The sequence below is a fragment of the Canis aureus genome, chromosome 19, assembly GCF_053574225.1.
Source record: "Canis aureus isolate CA01 chromosome 19, VMU_Caureus_v.1.0, whole genome shotgun sequence".
Classification (NCBI taxonomy): Eukaryota; Metazoa; Chordata; class Mammalia; order Carnivora; family Canidae; genus Canis; species Canis aureus.
In genome coordinates this window covers 9,294,635-9,310,724 of record NC_135629.1, presented here as the reverse complement: position 1 = coordinate 9,310,724, position 16,090 = coordinate 9,294,635, and the positions used below count along the sequence as shown (strand labels likewise).

General features: G+C 39.9%; 1 protein-coding gene across 7 annotated transcripts in view; it reads left to right on the top strand.

Moving 5' to 3' along the window:
* FANCD2 (FA complementation group D2) overlaps positions 1-16,090 on the top strand; it is a 57,802-nt gene that overhangs the window by 25,832 nt on the left and 15,880 nt on the right. For 5 of the 7 annotated variants that reach the window (XM_077857830.1, XM_077857832.1, XM_077857833.1 and 2 more), the window contains exons 19-32: positions 1,457-1,566; positions 2,473-2,530; positions 3,203-3,322; positions 4,202-4,275; positions 4,543-4,689; positions 5,655-5,755; positions 6,184-6,299; positions 7,715-7,823; positions 8,873-8,983; positions 9,237-9,349; positions 10,320-10,463; positions 13,208-13,324; positions 14,669-14,797; positions 15,151-15,269. In XM_077857830.1, coding sequence (XP_077713956.1) covers positions 1,457-1,566; positions 2,473-2,530; positions 3,203-3,322; positions 4,202-4,275; positions 4,543-4,689; positions 5,655-5,755; positions 6,184-6,299; positions 7,715-7,823; positions 8,873-8,983; positions 9,237-9,349; positions 10,320-10,463; positions 13,208-13,324; positions 14,669-14,797; positions 15,151-15,269 — 1,568 coding nt within the window. Of the gene's footprint in view, positions 1-1,456; positions 1,567-2,472; positions 2,531-3,202; positions 3,323-4,201; positions 4,276-4,542; positions 4,690-5,654; positions 5,756-6,183; positions 6,300-7,714; positions 7,824-8,872; positions 8,984-9,236; positions 9,350-10,319; positions 10,464-13,207; positions 13,325-14,668; positions 14,798-15,150; positions 15,270-16,090 lie in introns of those variants that run through there. The other 2 variants (XM_077857835.1, XR_013357429.1) reach the window with 2 other exon arrangements.

Here is a 16,090-nt window from a genome sequence, read left to right as displayed (position 1 = left end):
AGGCTCCATGCAAGGAGCTCGACGTGGGACTCGATCCCGGGACTCCAGGATCACGCCCTGGCCCGAAGGCAGCGCTAAACTGCTGAGCCACCCAGGGATCCCCCTTTGATGGAGTTTTGATGAAGTCCCAATATATCTTTTTCTTTTGTTCCTTGTACTTTTAGTGTCATACTTAGTAAAAACCATTCTCCAATTCAAAGTCATGAGGATTTTTCCCTTTATTTTCTTCTAAGAGTCTTACAGTTTTAGCTCTTAAATTTAGGTTGTTGATTCATTTTGAGTTAATTTTTGTGTATGGTTAAAGGTAAGGGTTCATTTAATTTTGCGTGGGTGTGGGTTGTGGGTATCAAATTTTTTCAGTATCTTTTGTGTGTGTGTGGTTTTTTTTTCAGCACCTTATATTGAAAAGACTATATACCTTCCCATTTGAATGGTGTTAGCACCTTTTTTTTTTTTTTTTTTTTTTTAAGGTTTTATTTATCCATTCATGAGAGATACAGGGAGAGAGGCAGAGACATAGGCAGAGGGGAAAGCTGGCTCCATGCAGGGAGCCTGATGCAGGACTCTATCCCAGGATCCCAGGATCGTGACCTGAGCTGAAGGCAGATGCTCAACCACTGAGCCACTCAGGTGTCCTTGATCTTAGCATCTTTACAGAAAATCAATTGACCATATATGTGAAGGTTTATTTCTGGTCTCTATCCATTTGTGTATGTGCTTCCTATGCAGGTAGCACACTATCTTAATTGCTGTGGCTTCATAGTAATCTTGAAATTGAAAGATTGTAATAATTCCAAAATTGAAATTTTAAAGAACATGTTCTTTTTCAAGATTGTTTTGGTTATTTGGGGTCCCTTGAAATTCCATATGGATTTTAGGATGAGTTTTTCTATATCTAAAGAATTCTGTTGTGATTTTAATAAAGATTACAAAGAACGTGCACGTCACTTTGAGTACTATCATTATCTTAACAATATTAAGTCTTCCAATTCAGGAATATGGATATCTTTCCATTTATTTAGGTCTTCTTTAATATCTTTCAACATTGTTTTATAGTTTTAATGTATAAGTCTTTTGTCTCCTAGGTAAATTTTCCTAAGTATTTTTTTTCTATTCTATTTTATTATTTTAGTTGAGCAGGCATCAACATTACAATAATTCACATATCCTTATCAAGCAAGTATTACAACAATCACAATGACTGCTGTTATTTTTGAACATCTGCTTTATTTCTGACACTGTTCTAGAACATTTTTTAATTTGTCTCTCATCCTTCCAAAACCTTCTCCGTTTTATAGATGAAAAAAATTGAGACTCAGAGATGAAATAACTTGCAAAAAGGCCACACAGTAGATGGTAGAACCTTGCTGCTTTAGGTGTTTTGGCTCCATTACCCACAGGCTCTTGCTGTACTATTCCAGCATCTTCATCTTTCTCTACCATGTCTTCCTTGCAGGATGATATGCATCTGGTGATACGAAAGCAGCTCTCTAGCACCGTATTCAAATACAAACTCATTGGTATTATTGGTGCTGTCACCATGGCTGGCATCATGGCAGCAGACAGGTATGCATGGAAATTCTGACTTCTGTGGCTCAAGGTCAGTTAATCAGGTTGCCCCTTTACAAATAAGTATTACATTACATTGTAGATGTCATTATAATGTTAAGCATTAAACCCAGAATAAGAGTAGTAAGCAAATGTTTGTTGCAACTTTTCCATTCTCCCTTCTAATTTTGACTGTAAATACTTCATATAATTTTTACAGAATGTGATCATAATCATTAGAGTCTGATGGTTAAAAACCGGGGATTGTTAAGAAATAAAAGAGTAGAAATGTTTCCACAAAAGGGGAACAGAATATCCTGGAATGCATTTTTCCTGCATTAGCACCTCTCCCAGGCACTAGAATTATAGGTTTCTCCATTACTGAGTTACGCTGTCTGGGACATCATTCTGTTGGATACAAATAAGGTCTTCTTGTGGATTTTTTTTCCGCCCTTGCACTTTGATGTCACAATTGTAGCACCTAAAGGAGCATCAGAGTTGGGTCTTGATAAGATGTTGCCATTGCAAAATGACTTTGGATTTCAGTTCATGCTCCTTAGAGATAATTTGTTAGGAATTCCTGGGACCTCAGGAGACATTCTTAGAATTGGCATTAGTAATTCATGGAGGCTACATAGTGTACTGGTTAAGAGTTCATTCTTTAGAGCCATACCACTTGAGAGCATTAACTGCTTAGAGCGGTGCCCAGTGCTTGTTCTTAGGTTATTACTAATTTAGTGTGCCCTGAAAAAAAACTGAGATCTGCATTGTTTGCTCTAATCCACATTTTGTATATAAATAGTCCTCTGTGCCTTCATGCACTTTTATCTCCACCCACATCCCAGGGATGGCAGGATTCATACACTTATTGCCAGTTCTTACAAAATATTGTAAAAGTGAAGCTAAAATTCCTTATTTTTAAAGTAGATCTTCAAATTTGACCCAAGGGAGAACAGACCTGAGCAATGAAGAGTACACACAGGTGAGTTCTTATAATGTAGTTGGATATGATTATGAATAACTGAGGAATTGCATCTGGTCACTGTCAGTTTACCAGAAAGAGTGCTTTTTTTTTTCTTTTTTTTTTTCCAAAATATGTTTTCCTGAATTCATGGCTTTTGTGATTTGTACCACTCTTATGGCACCTAGAATCTGATGGCATGGGTTCCATTTATTTCTGTATTTATCTAACTTTCTTAATTAAGTTGTAAATTCCTATAGAGCAAGAAAGTGAGCCATGTTCATAGAATAGCAAACAGCATAGGGACAAGTAAGTGTACAACTGGAGAATTGGAGATAAAGCTAGTTCAGAGGTAGAAAACAGAGTGCCTTCCTTGAATGTGAATCAAGATATTTTGACTTAATTTTTTACATAGTAGCAGTCTTTAAGGGTTTCTTAGCATAGACATGACATAACCAAAGCTTTGCGATAGAAAAATTAATCCAGTTTTATATTTCCAATGAATTGGAGAAGAGATATTAGAAAGAGTTGGGCTTGGCAGGAAGCTCAGGAAAACCTCAGGTGAGTGGTAGTAAGAGCTTTGCCAGTGAAATTGGAAGGAGAAACTTACTACTAAATGGGGTGAATGGTGTTTAGGAAATGTTGGCAGCCCAGTTGGCAGCCCAGTTTACTCTTTCTCTTTGGCTACTCCAGGTGACCTCCTTGCTTCAGTTAGTTCATTCTTGCAGTGAGCAGTCTCCCCAGGCCTCTGCACTTTATTATGATGAATTTGCTAATCTAATCCAAGGAGGAAAGCTGGCTCCAAAAGCCCTGGTAAGGCCCAGAATCTTTTCTTAAAGCAGTGAAGCAGGGAAAATGCTTTTTATTCCACATTCTTCAAGACCTTCTGTCTGTTACAGTGCAAAAATAGATCATCCTGGGGATCCCTGGGTGGCGCAGCGGTTTGGCGCCTGCCTTTGGCCCAGGGCGCAATCCTGGAGACCCGGGATCGAATCCCACGTTGGGCTCCTGGTGCATGGAGCCTGCTTCTCCCTCTGCCTGTGTCTCTGCCCCTCTCTCTCTCTCTCTCTCTCTCTCTCTCTCTCTCTGACTATCATAAATAAATAAAAATTAAAAAAAAATAGATCATCCTATGAGCTCTCCCATGTTCTAGTTGGGAAGGCTGTTCTGACTTGCCCTAACTCCAGCTTCACCACTGAGGCCTCCTTCACATAATAACAATAGTAATAGTAACAGTGAGGATTATAATAGTATTGTTGATGTTGTTGATAGCCACTATGTATTCTATGCCAGGGACTGTGTTAAGCATTTTTCACGTGTTATATGTTTTCCACTTCATAATGGGGCACATAATAATGTTATTCTCTTCTTAGAAATGAGGAAACTGGGGCGTCTGCGTGTCTCAGTCAGTTAAGCTTCTACCTTTGGCTCAGGTCATGATCCCAGTGTCCTGGGATCAAGCCCTGCATCAGACTCTCTGCTCAATGGGGAGGAGTCTGCTTCTCCCTGTCTCCCTCCCCCTACTTGTGCTCTCCTCCTCTCTCTCTCTCTCTCTCTCTCTCTCAAATAAAATCTTTTTAAAAAAGAGAAATGAGGAAACTAAGGCTTAGAAAGAGTATTAGTTTGTCTAGGCTCTACAGCAAGTATACCATGGCCTATATAGCCTTGTTTGTTTGTGCTTACTTTCTGAAGGAATGGGTTGGGCAGACCATCCTCAATGATTTCCAGGATGCCTTTGTGGTGGATTTCTGTGTTTCTCCAGAAGGGTAAGTACTGTAGACCCACTAACTTGATTGTACTGGTGAAGAAATTATGTCAGTAGTTGGTACAAACACTAGAAGACTCTTGACCTCTGCCAAGTCTTGCCCAGTCTTCTTTCTTCCCAACACCCCAGGTCCAGAATTGCTAAAAGCTTCCACTTGTTCTTTCTCTTTCTCATTTCTTCTCATAAGAGGGAAGGTTGGTTTGTTCTAACGGATTCCCATGTGAACATGCATACTCTTGGGGCATCAAATTCTGGGTTCTCTCCACAGTGACTATCCATTTCCTGTGAAAGCTCTCTATGGACTAGAAGAATACAGTAGTCATGATGGGATCGTCATCAACCTCCTACCACTGATGTTCTCTCAGGACTTTGCAAAAGATGGGGGTAGAATGACTTCAAAGGAATCAGATCAAAAGTCAGTGTACTTTGTCTTCTAAAACTTCTGTTGTTGTTTTGAATGTTTATGGGGTATTCCACACTTTTTGCAGTCTGTTGAGAACTTGATGGAAAAGGGTTTCTGGGGTGCCTGGGTGGCTCAGTCAGTTAAGTGTCTGCCTTCAGCTCAGGTCATGATCCCAGGGTTTAGGGATTGAGCCCTGCATGGGGCTTCCTGCTTGGCAGGGGGTCTGCTTCTCTCTCTCTCTCTCTCTCTCTCTCTCTGCTGCTTGCCTTGCTCATGTTTCTCTTTCTCTCTCTCTCATTCTCTCTCACTTTCATTCTCAAATAAATAAAATCTTTAAAAAGGGGAGGGGTTTCTCCTTAGGTGGTATTTGGAGGGATTAGCAAGGATGAGGGAGATTCCTTGTTTTTTCTTGGACCCTGTGGTTGGGGTTTGCATTGCCTCATGAAAGCCAACAACTCTAGTGAGGCTGTTTGTGTTTCTGTTCCTTTCTCCAATTAACATACTTGTTTGCCTTTGCCACTTTCCCTCCCTCTTTCCATCTTATTTCTGCTTCTAGTAACTCACAGATAATCACTTTATTCAGCCCCTGCCTTCTTCCACATTAGTTCATTGTTTATTTGTTGAGCATCCATTAAATTCCTTGACATATTTCTTTAATTTTTTTTTTAATTTTTATTTATTTATGATAGTAACAGAGAGACAGAGAGAGAGAGAGAGGCAGAGACACAGGCAGAGGGAGAAGCAGGCTCCATGCACCGGGAGCCCGACGTGGGACTCGATCCCGGGTCTCCAGGATCGCGCCCTGGGCCAAAGGCAGGCGCCAAACCGCTGCGCCACCCAGGGTTCCCCCTTGACATATTTCTTAAAAGTAGACATTTATTTGGGGCAAAACTCTTTGATTATAAGGTTAGGCTCCCTATAAACATGTTCTAATACACTTATAAAGTATTATTTAGAAATGGACTTTTCCTTCCCAGAGTGGTGTCTCCGTTGTGCCTGGCTCCCTATTTCCGGTTACTGAGACTTTGTGTGGAGAGACAACATGATGGAAACTTGGAGGAGATTGATGGTTTATTAGGTATAGGATGAAGTTATCACATCCTTTCTTCTTTGTAACCTTTCTTTGATAATCTTAAGGAAGGAACAAACCAGTACATAGTGTATGTGGGAAGGAATTTTTTAACTCCACAGTGTAGAATAGCAGTAATAATTGAACTCCAAAGACAAAATAATACGTACAGATTTCTGTCATGTTGACAAATCAGTCATCATCATAGTTCCTCATTGCTTTCTGGCCCTCGCCTCTAGTTTTGCAAGTACTTCTTAATTATATTTAATTTTGCTACATGATATGGCAGTAATTTTGAGACTAACCAAAGCTTGACTTTCAAATACAAGTTAAAGGGGAAAGTAAGTAGAAGGAGAAGTAGGTGGCTCTAGGGGTAGCATCCAGGTTCCATTGACTTGAAATAAAGAGAGTTAAAAATGTTTGTTCTTTTCTTTCAGATTGTCCTATATTCCTCACTGACCTGGAGCCAGGAGAGAGGCTGGAGTCCATGTCTGTTAAAGAGCATTCATTCATGTGTTCACTCATATTTCTTACTCTCAACTGGTTCCGAGAGGTAAGCAGAGTTAATAGAACATTTCACCTATTGTCTGTAGTTCTTCTTGAAACTATTTCTTGGTTCTCATGGGACTCAAAAGTCTCTACTAAACACTAACCCTTATGTGCTTTTCCAGCTGTCATGTCCCATTTTCCCCCAGCTATATGTACGTTTTGGTGTAGCCAAATCAGAATACTTAGAATTCACCTAATGTTGTTCATACTTTACTAGTTCAAGCCTTTTTGTTGTATTTTTCCTTTTGCCTGAAATAAACTCACCTCCTCCATTGTGAAAATGTGATTCACCCTTTGCATGGGTATGTGCTTCATTATTCGATTCAGTGAGATCAAGTGAGTGATGGTTTTCCCCTTCCTTTGGAATTTTTGTGCTTAGTGAAATCCTCGATAGTGAAACATGAAAACAACAGTAATATCTTATATTTATATCTCACTTCCTTTCTAATGCATATTATTTCGAAGAATGTTCACTGAAATGATCTCTTCTTATCCTCACAATTATAATGTAGGCAGGACAGGTATTATTATCCTTGTTTTACACCTATGCAGTCACAGATACAGAGAGTTCAAAGTCAGTAAAAATAATCAAGTACTTACATTGTGAAAAAACTGGGCTTTTTTTTTTTTTAAGATTTATTTATTCATGAGAGACACAGGGGAGTGGGGAGAGACAGAGGCAGAGACACAGGCAGAGGGAGAAGCAAGCTTTCTGCAAGGAGCTTGACTTGATGTGGGACTCAATCCTGGATCCTGGGATCATGCCCTGAGCCAAAGGCCGACACTCAACCACTGAGCCGCCCAGGTGTCCCCTTATTTCTTTATTTACATTATTTAATCCATATAACAACTGCATTCTCATTTTATAGTTGAAGAGGTAAAAACTCAGAAAGGCTAATAATGACCTGGCTAGGGTCATACAGCTAGTAGCAGTGTAGGACTTGTTTCATCAAAGTGTGTGCTCTCTAGTCACTATACTATTCCACTTGTTACTTAATTAGACATCAGTAGAACTAGGATTAAAAGTCAGATCTCTTGTATTGGCTCAGGGCTTTTCTTTCTTTCTTTTTTATTTTTTTAAAGATTTTATTTATTTATTCATGAGAGACACAGAGAGGCAGAGACACAGGCAAAGGGAGAAGCTGGTTCCCCTCAGGGAGTCCGATGTGGGACTTGATTCCTGAACCCCAGGATCACACCCTGAGCCGAAAGCAGAGCGCAACTGCTGAGCCATACAGGCATCCCAACTCAAGGCTTTTCTATACCTCTGTAGCATCTTTTGAGAACACCTTTACATTTACAGACTAAACTCACAGATCCTAGTGCTGAATAGCATTTTTTTAGCTCTGGATAAATGATGCAAACAAGGTTAAAATTGGAACCATTCCAAGTATGAGAATACAATTTGTACTTTTCCAGGTTGTAAATGCCTTTTGCCAGCAAACATCACCTGAGATGAAGGGGAAGGTGCTCACCCGATTAAAGCATATTGTGGAGCTTCAGAGAATCCTGGAAAAGTACTTGGCAGGTAAGGAAAAGTGTCTTATTATGGTACCTTTGCTAGGATGGCAGTGAGGAGATAATTTCACTTTTAAGCCAAGCTCAATGATAGCCATCCCCTACTCATCTGGGATAAGAAAAAGTATGCTCAACAAGATTTTAAAAAATGTTCTTCTTTGCTTAAGAAAATAAAAAATAGCATTGGTCGAGCCTTTTATAAGGTAACTTTTCTTATTTAGATGTCAACCTTTCAGTGCCCTTTGCTTTCCTGAACATAGTTATGAACCAGGAGTAAAGCTGAAAGGTCTCTTAATACCTTCTGACCATTAAATAAACTTGTTCAAAGTGCTAGGTAGATTCTCTGGGGAAAACATAGAGCCTCTATCAGGCCCTCATTTAAGTAATTGTGTGTAAAACAAACTTCTATGTGACCAAATATTAGTATCTTTAGATTTTAGGATCCCTGGGTGGCTCAGCGGTTTAGTCCCTGCCTTTGGCCCAGGCCGTGATCCTGAAGTCCCAGGATCGAGTCCCACATCAGGCTCCCTGCCTAGAGCCTGCTTCTCCCTCTGCCTGTGTCTCTGCCTGCCTCTCTCTCTCTCTTTATCTGTCTCTCATGAATAAATAAATAAAATCTTTAAAAATAATAATGATGATGTCTTCAGATTTTAAATAAGGGTTAATTTATTTTTAGTTCTTATCTGCTTGGATATTTTATATCATTATTATTTTTTTTAAGATTTTATTTCATTATTCATGAAAGACACAGAGAGAGAGAGAGAGGCAGAGACATAGGCAGAGGGAGAAGCAGGCTCCATGCAGGGAGCCTGATGTGGGACTTGATCCCGGGACTTCAGGATCACACTCTGGACCAAAGGCAGGTGTTAAACCACTGAGCCACCCAGGGATCCCCCAATATTTTATATCATTAATGTCAGATAACTTGAATGTCTCCTATAGGCATTCAGCCATACTTGGTTCTGGAAGTTGATTTTTGACCAATCAGGTGGTGCATTCTAAATCTAATAGTGCTGTGTGGTTGGTATACATTGAACTTCTGTCTCCTCTCTTTTCCAGTCACCCCAGACTATGTTCCTCCCCTTGCAAATTTTGACTTGGAAACTTTAGATGTAACACCTCCTACTACTGCTGCTATTTCAGCAAAAATCAGAAAACAAGGAAAGATAGGTATGTTTTTTTCTTATTATTCTGTGTCTCCGTAGGAGCTACACTGTGTTCACCTAACCAAGGCATCAGTAACTGGAGAGATGATGTCACTGAACTCCTTCTTTGGCATTGTTATAAAAAGAACTATAATGTAGAGTTATAAAATTACCTTCTCTACCCCTAGGGAGTCTTCAGGGTGTTTCCTGAAGGCAGTGATATTTAACAAACATGATTATTGATTATTTGAGTCACTTTTCTGTTTTTGAAACAAAAGGAGGAAAGAAACGGAAAGCAGATGGCAGCAAAACATCCTCCCCTGATACACTTTCAAAGGAAGATAGTTCAGAATGTGACCCTACACCGTCTAATAGAAGCCAACTGGAAAAGGTACTGGAATAATGGGTTACCATGAAGGTGTGTGACAGCCAGTAAGATTAGCAGGGGTCCAGAATCATCTCTGCATTTTACAGAGAGAAAAATTAGAGAAAAGAGAGGGAATGAATTCTCTCGGCTCTGGGGCAGCGATCCTCCCAGTAGCAGAGTTAGGGTTAGACTCAGTCCTTATCACTAACACAAACTTTTTTCTAGTCATTTTCTTGAATGTGTCATTCCCTTTTTTATATTTCAACAGTACTTTGAATTCTTTCTTGTAGCATTTATCAGATTCTGTTTTAGGACATAGTTTTAGATGTACCTCTTTTAGCCTCTTTCGCCCTCTGATCCCAGATTATCAACTTCTCAGTGAATTGAGATAACATGAAATGCTTAGGACAATTTCTGATAATTAATAAACAGTAGTTCCTTTTTCCTGTAACTACCAATCACAGAGTAGGTTACATGTTTGTGATATTGCCTAAGCCACATGGACCCTAATTATTTCTGGTTTCTAGCTACTGTTTATTGTATGTTATATATAGTTCCTATAATCGTCTAAAAACCAAGGATTGATAGTAATATCTATATTTAATAGGTAAGGAAACTAAGACTCAGAAAGGGTAAGTGGCTTGCCTAAGGTCACACGGTCAATAAGGCTTGAGCAAGGATTTGAAGTCAGACCTTTCTGGTACCAAAGCTCATCATTTTCTGTACCATGCCATAATACCTTTGTTTGTCTAGTAGTTCATTCCTAAATGGAAGCCAACCAAAGGTCTTAGTATGTGACCCATATCCCAATTTTAAATTAGGTGCTTTTGTCTCAGGAATACTTAGGGACTTTGGTGAAAGGAAGGTGGTGGTTAGCTAAAAAAGTAACTTTTGCATCAAATGAATGCATAATTATAATTTGAAGTCTTCATGAAAAATCAGGCTAATATGGAAGCCTTATTTATTCTGTTGTTTGCTGCTGCTTTCTGTCCAGGAGTTCAAAGGGAAAGAAGAAAGGACATCAGTGTCACTACAGAATTACCATGCTTTTTTCCGAGAACTGGACATTGAGGTCTTCTCTATTCTGCATTGTGGGCTTGTGACCAAGTTCATCTTAGATACTGAAATGCACACTGAAGTAAGTGACAGAGCTGAGATTCTAGAATTTAATCTTGTTTCAGAAAATTTTTCAGCCCAGGGTACCTGGGTGGCACAGTTGGTTAAGCATCCGAGTCTTGGTTTCAGCTTGGGTTGCAATCTGAAGGTTTTGAAATGGAGCCCTATGTCAGACTCAGGAGTCTGCTTGGGGTTCTTTCTCCCTCTCCCCACCCCTCCCATTCATGCTTGCAATGCGTGCACACATGTGCATGCTCTCTCTCTCTCTCGCTCTCTCTCTAATAAGTAAATCTTTTTTTCTTTTTTTTTTTTTTTTAAGATTTTATTTATTTATTCATGGGAGACACAAAGTGAGAGAGAGAGGCAGAGATATAGGCAGAGGGAAAAGCAGGTTCCATGCAGGGAGCCCGATGTGGGACTTGATCCTGGAACTCCAGGATCACACCCTGGGCCGAAGGCAGATGTTAAACCACTGAGCCACCCAGGGATCCCCCTAAGTAAATAAATCTTTAAAAAAAAATGTCAGCTTTGTTCTTATTTTAAAAAGAGCACCATGAAAAAAAATAAAATAAAATAAAATAAAAAAAAATAAAAAGAGCACCATGGCACTGAGAGAAGGTGGACTCTGGCTTCCAAAGGTTTTATATATAGTGAAAGTAAATGAATAATCATACTCATAATCTTTTATTTAAGGTAAACAACCTAATTAATTAATTAGTTTATTTTTAAAGTAAGCTCTAGGCCCATTGTGGGGCTTGAACTCATGACCTGGAGATCAAGAGTCATGCTCAAGATGCCTGGGTTGCTCAGTAGTTGAGCATCTGCCTTCGGCTCAGGACGTGATCCTGGAGTCCTGGGATCAAGTCCCATATCGGGCTTCCTGAATGGAGCCTGCTTCTTTCTCTGCCTATGTCTCTGCCTCTCTCTGTCTCTGTGTCTCTCATGAATAAATAAATGAAATCTTTTTTTTTTTTTTTTTTTTTTAAAGGGGGGCAGCCTGGGTGGCTTAGCAGTTTAGCACCACCTTTGGCCCAGAGCGTGATCCTGGAGATCCGGGTTCCCTGCATGGAGCCTGCTTCTCCCTCTGCCTGTCTCTCTCCTCTCTGTATGTTCTCATGAGTAAATAAAATTAAAAAGAAAAGAGTCACATGCTGTATCAACCCTCATCATCTTGATGTTTATAAATCTAAGCTTGGTTGTTGTTGTTGTTTTTTAAGATTTTATTTATTTTTCTTGAGACAGAGAGCACAAGCGGGGAAGAGGGTCAAAGGGAGAGGGAGAAGCAGGGAGTCTTGACATGGGGCTTGACCCCAGGACCCTGAGATCATGACCTGAGCCAAAGGCAGATGTTTAACCAACTGAGCCACCCCAGGTGCCCCTAAATCTAAGTTTTTTACAATCTGTTAGACATTATGAAAGATCATGCTAATGATGTGATCCTTATCTTAGGTTACTACTAATAGGCTATTTAGATTACTCTTGCAGAGAAGCACTGTTCTGGTTTATAAAGGTTAATACTGTTTTCACTGTTTAATGACGTTTGTTCAGCATTCATCAGATGCTTATCCAGGCCTGTATTATGTGTGCCACTAATACAGACATTGGCAATACAGTAGTGCATACAGCATGATGCTAGCTTTTATATAGCTCATAACCTAATAAAGGAAGCAGACATAACTAGCAATATGTGCTGTATTAAAGGTCTGAACCAAGTACCAGTGAAACTCTGAGGAGAGAATGGTATTTATAATGAAGTTGGAAGTAGACCACATTTTCAGAAAAGGTAACTTTTGATATGGGATTTCACGAGAGTAGTTTCTCCAGGTTAAAAAAATATAGGGGCACCTGGCTGGCTCATTTGTTAAAGCAGACAACTCTTGATCTTCTGGTTCTAAGCTCAAGCCCCCATGTTGGGCCTAGAGCTTACTTTAAAAAAAAATAGCATAGGGAGATGGGGTAACTGGATGATGAACGTTAAGGAGAGCAAGTGACATAATGAGTGCTGGATATTATTTATATAAGACTGATGAATCACTGAATTCTACCTCTGAAACTAATAATATATATACGTTAATTAATTGAATTTAAATTTTAAAAAATCTTGTAGGAAGAAAAATAAAATTAAAAAACTAAAAAGACAAATATTATGGAATTTACCATAGATTTTTATAAGAATTTAAGCTCCTTCACAGTATAGACAGTATCTACCCCCATCCAACCCCAGTTCTACATCAGCTTAGAGATTCTCCATAAATGTTCTTTTGCATGAACAGTTTGAAATGAGATTGCATTTGGCTCATTCTGCTTCTAGTAGTGTTATACCTTTATAGGGACCCAGCACAGAGTTAATAGTAGCAAAACATTAAGGGAAAGAAAATATGAAAGGATTATTTAATGAACAGAGAAAAAATGAATTTCCTTTGAATTAGTCGTTTTTTAACCCAGGGTACTTAGGAAATGCACCTTGAGTCCACAGCTCGAAGGATACAGAGAGACATTTACTTCTAGAGAAAAAAGTATGTCTTCTAAAACTATACTCCCTTGGATCCCTATTTTAATAATTTGAAATTCGTTTTACTTTGGGAATGCTTGACTTTTTGATTTGTTGACAGTACAACAGCCATTTATATGAAGCGGGGAAATTTCCCCCCTTTTTTGAAACAGTCAGATTCTTTAGCTATTGGGAAGAGTAAACATGAAATGTGTTCCTCCAAAAAGATGGCTAGGACATGCTTGGAGTTATCCTTTCTTTCCTCTTTGTGACAGGCTACAGAAGTTGTGCAACTCCAGCCCCCTGAGCTGCTTTTCTTGCTGGAAGATCTCTCCCAGAAACTGGAGAATATGCTGACACCTTCTGTTGCCAAGAGAATCCCCTTCCTCAAGGTTGGTATAGGCAGAAGCATAAACCCTGGCCTTAATGAATAACTTGTCCCTTTCTCTGGCATTGTGTTGGGTCACTGGAGTAAGCATGGTGGCAGCCTCATTTCCAGAGCCTACTCACTGTGCTTTAGAAAGGAACTCTGGGGCACCTGGGTGGCTAAGTGGTTGAGTGTTTGCCTTCAGCTCAGGGCCTGATCCAAGGTCTGGGGATTGAGTTCTGCATTGGGCTCCCTCTGAGGAGCCTGCTTCTCCCTCTGTGTCTCTGCCTCTCTTTCTGTATCTCTCATGAATAAATAAATAAAATCTTAAAAAGAGAGAGAGAGAGGAACTCTGAAACAGAGAAATAAAAAAAGCCACCCCAAACAGGATATATATTTCTAAATGCCCTGAGCATTCCTAAATCCTGTTCTTTACTTGGATTTTGCTTTTATTTATTTATTTTTAAATTTTTATTTATTTACGATAGTCACACAGAGAGAGAGAGAGAGAGAGAGAGAGAGAGGCAGAGACACAGGCAGAGGGAGAAGCAGGCTCCATGCACCGGGAGCCCGACGTGGGATTCGATCCCGGGTCTCCAGGATCGCGCCCTGGGCAAAGGCAGGCGCTAAACCGCTGCACCACCCAGGGACCCCTGGATTTTGCTTTTAAAAGCCTCCCAGGGGTGCCTGGGTGGCTCAGGGGGTTGGGTGTCTGCCTTTGGCTCAGGTCATGATCTCAGGGTCCTGGGATCGAGCCCCACATTGGGCTCCCTGCTCAAGGGGTAGTCTGCTTGTCCTTCCCCCTCTGTTCCTCTCCCTGTTCTCTCTTCTTCTTTCTCAAATAAATAAAACTTAAAAAAAAAAGCCTCCCAAACTTAGCCCATGCCCAAGCCTCAGTGTAGTAGTAGTTGGCTATCTAGAGAAGGCCAGAACTTCACATGTGTCTATAATGTACAAATGTACACATAGCATCTGGTGAAGCAGTTGGATGATACTAGCAACAAAACATGAAGGTTTTAGGTGAAAACATTTAAACAGTATATCCAGTTATTTGATTTTTTGTTTGTCTTCATCAGTTGCTCAATGTTCTTACCAGCCTAGATGATATCTATTTTTGTATGAGCTTTATCTCATTAGTAATACAGGTTTGTACTTGTCACTCAAACATTGTACTCTATAAAAGCCAATCTCTTCGTGATTTGAAGATGGAACAAGATCCCTCTGTCAGAATAGAGTTTTAGGCAAGCAACCAGCTTCTTCTGTCCACTCCTATCTTGTGATACCATTCTGACTAAACTCCTTAACAAACTCTTAGTTTCAGAGAAGCTATCCAGCAGTTTCTTCCGCAGTAACTCTGAATTTATTACAGAGTAAAGGAAACCGGAATATTGGATTCTCACATCTCCATCAGAGATCTGCCCAAGAAGTTGCTCATAGTATTGTTCAGCTGCTGACTCCAATGTGTAACCATCTGGAGAACATTCACAACTATTTTCAGGTCAGCAGCCTATCTTATCATTATAGAAATTTAGAAATTTCTGGGGCACCTGGGTGGCTTAGTTAAGTGTCTGACTCTTGATTTCTGATCTGGTCATGATCTCGTGGATCCTGGGATCGGGCCTGTGTAGGGCTCTGTGCTTGGCAGGAAATCTGTTTGAAGATTCTCTCCCTCTGCTCCTCCCCTAGCTCGCTTGCACTTGTGCGCTCTTTCTCAAATGAATAAATAAATCTTAAAAAAAAAATTTAGAAATTACTAAGTGAACAAGATATTTCATTTTTGACTGAGAAATATTGAAGGAAAATGAGGGCAATTGCCAAAACAACTCTCTTAAAAACATTTTTCCTTTTCAGTGCTTAGCTGCTGAAAATCAAGGTGTAGTTGATGGCCCAAGAACAAAAGTTGAGGAGTACCACATGATGTCGTCATGCTATCAGAGGCTGCTACAGATTTTTCATGGGCTTTTTGCTTGGTGAGTAAGTGGCAGATAGTAGGTAGAAATAATCAAGTATGCACTTGTTTTATTTGACAGTCACCAGGGCACTGAGGTAGAGAAAAGAAGAAAAGGGCTTCAAAAGTCTTCTGTATATATGGTACTTGGGAGTTGTTTTTGGAGTGTTTTTATCTGCATCATTTCATTTTATCTTGTACCCTCTGTGTCTTATATGACCACGATTAACTATTTGAAAATTAGGTGAATAGATATTGGCTAACCTGTAACAGATCTAGTCATCTGATTCTTAGCCAGCTTTGCTGGCAGCCTTTCTATAATAACATTGGAGGGACTGTTACTTAAGTTGTTACTGGGGCACCTGACTGGCTCGTGGTGGAGCATGAGACTCTTGATCTCAGGGCTGTGAGTTGGAGCCCAACATTGGGTGTATTCTCTAGATTACTTCAAAATAAAATCTAGGCAGCCCAGGTAGCTCAGTGGTTTAGTGCTGCCTCCAGCCCAGGGCCTGATCCTAGAGACCCAAGATCAAGTCCCACGTCAGGCTCCCTGCATGGACCTGTCTCCCTCGGCCTGTGTCTCTGCTTCTGTGTGTCTGTGTGTGTGTGTGTGTGTGTGTGATGAATAAATAAATAAAATCTTAAAAAAAAATCTTAAAAAAGAATGTTAACTGAACAATTTGTGGATAAATTCCAGGTTATATGTTAAAGAGCTGAATACATTTTGAGCTGGGATATTTAGAGATATTTTGTGGAAGCAATGGGACTTCATAGGGCCCTGACGGATAGATGGCCTTTTGGGAGGTAAAGAAAGGGGCTGGAAAAAAAGAAAAAAAGGGGGAC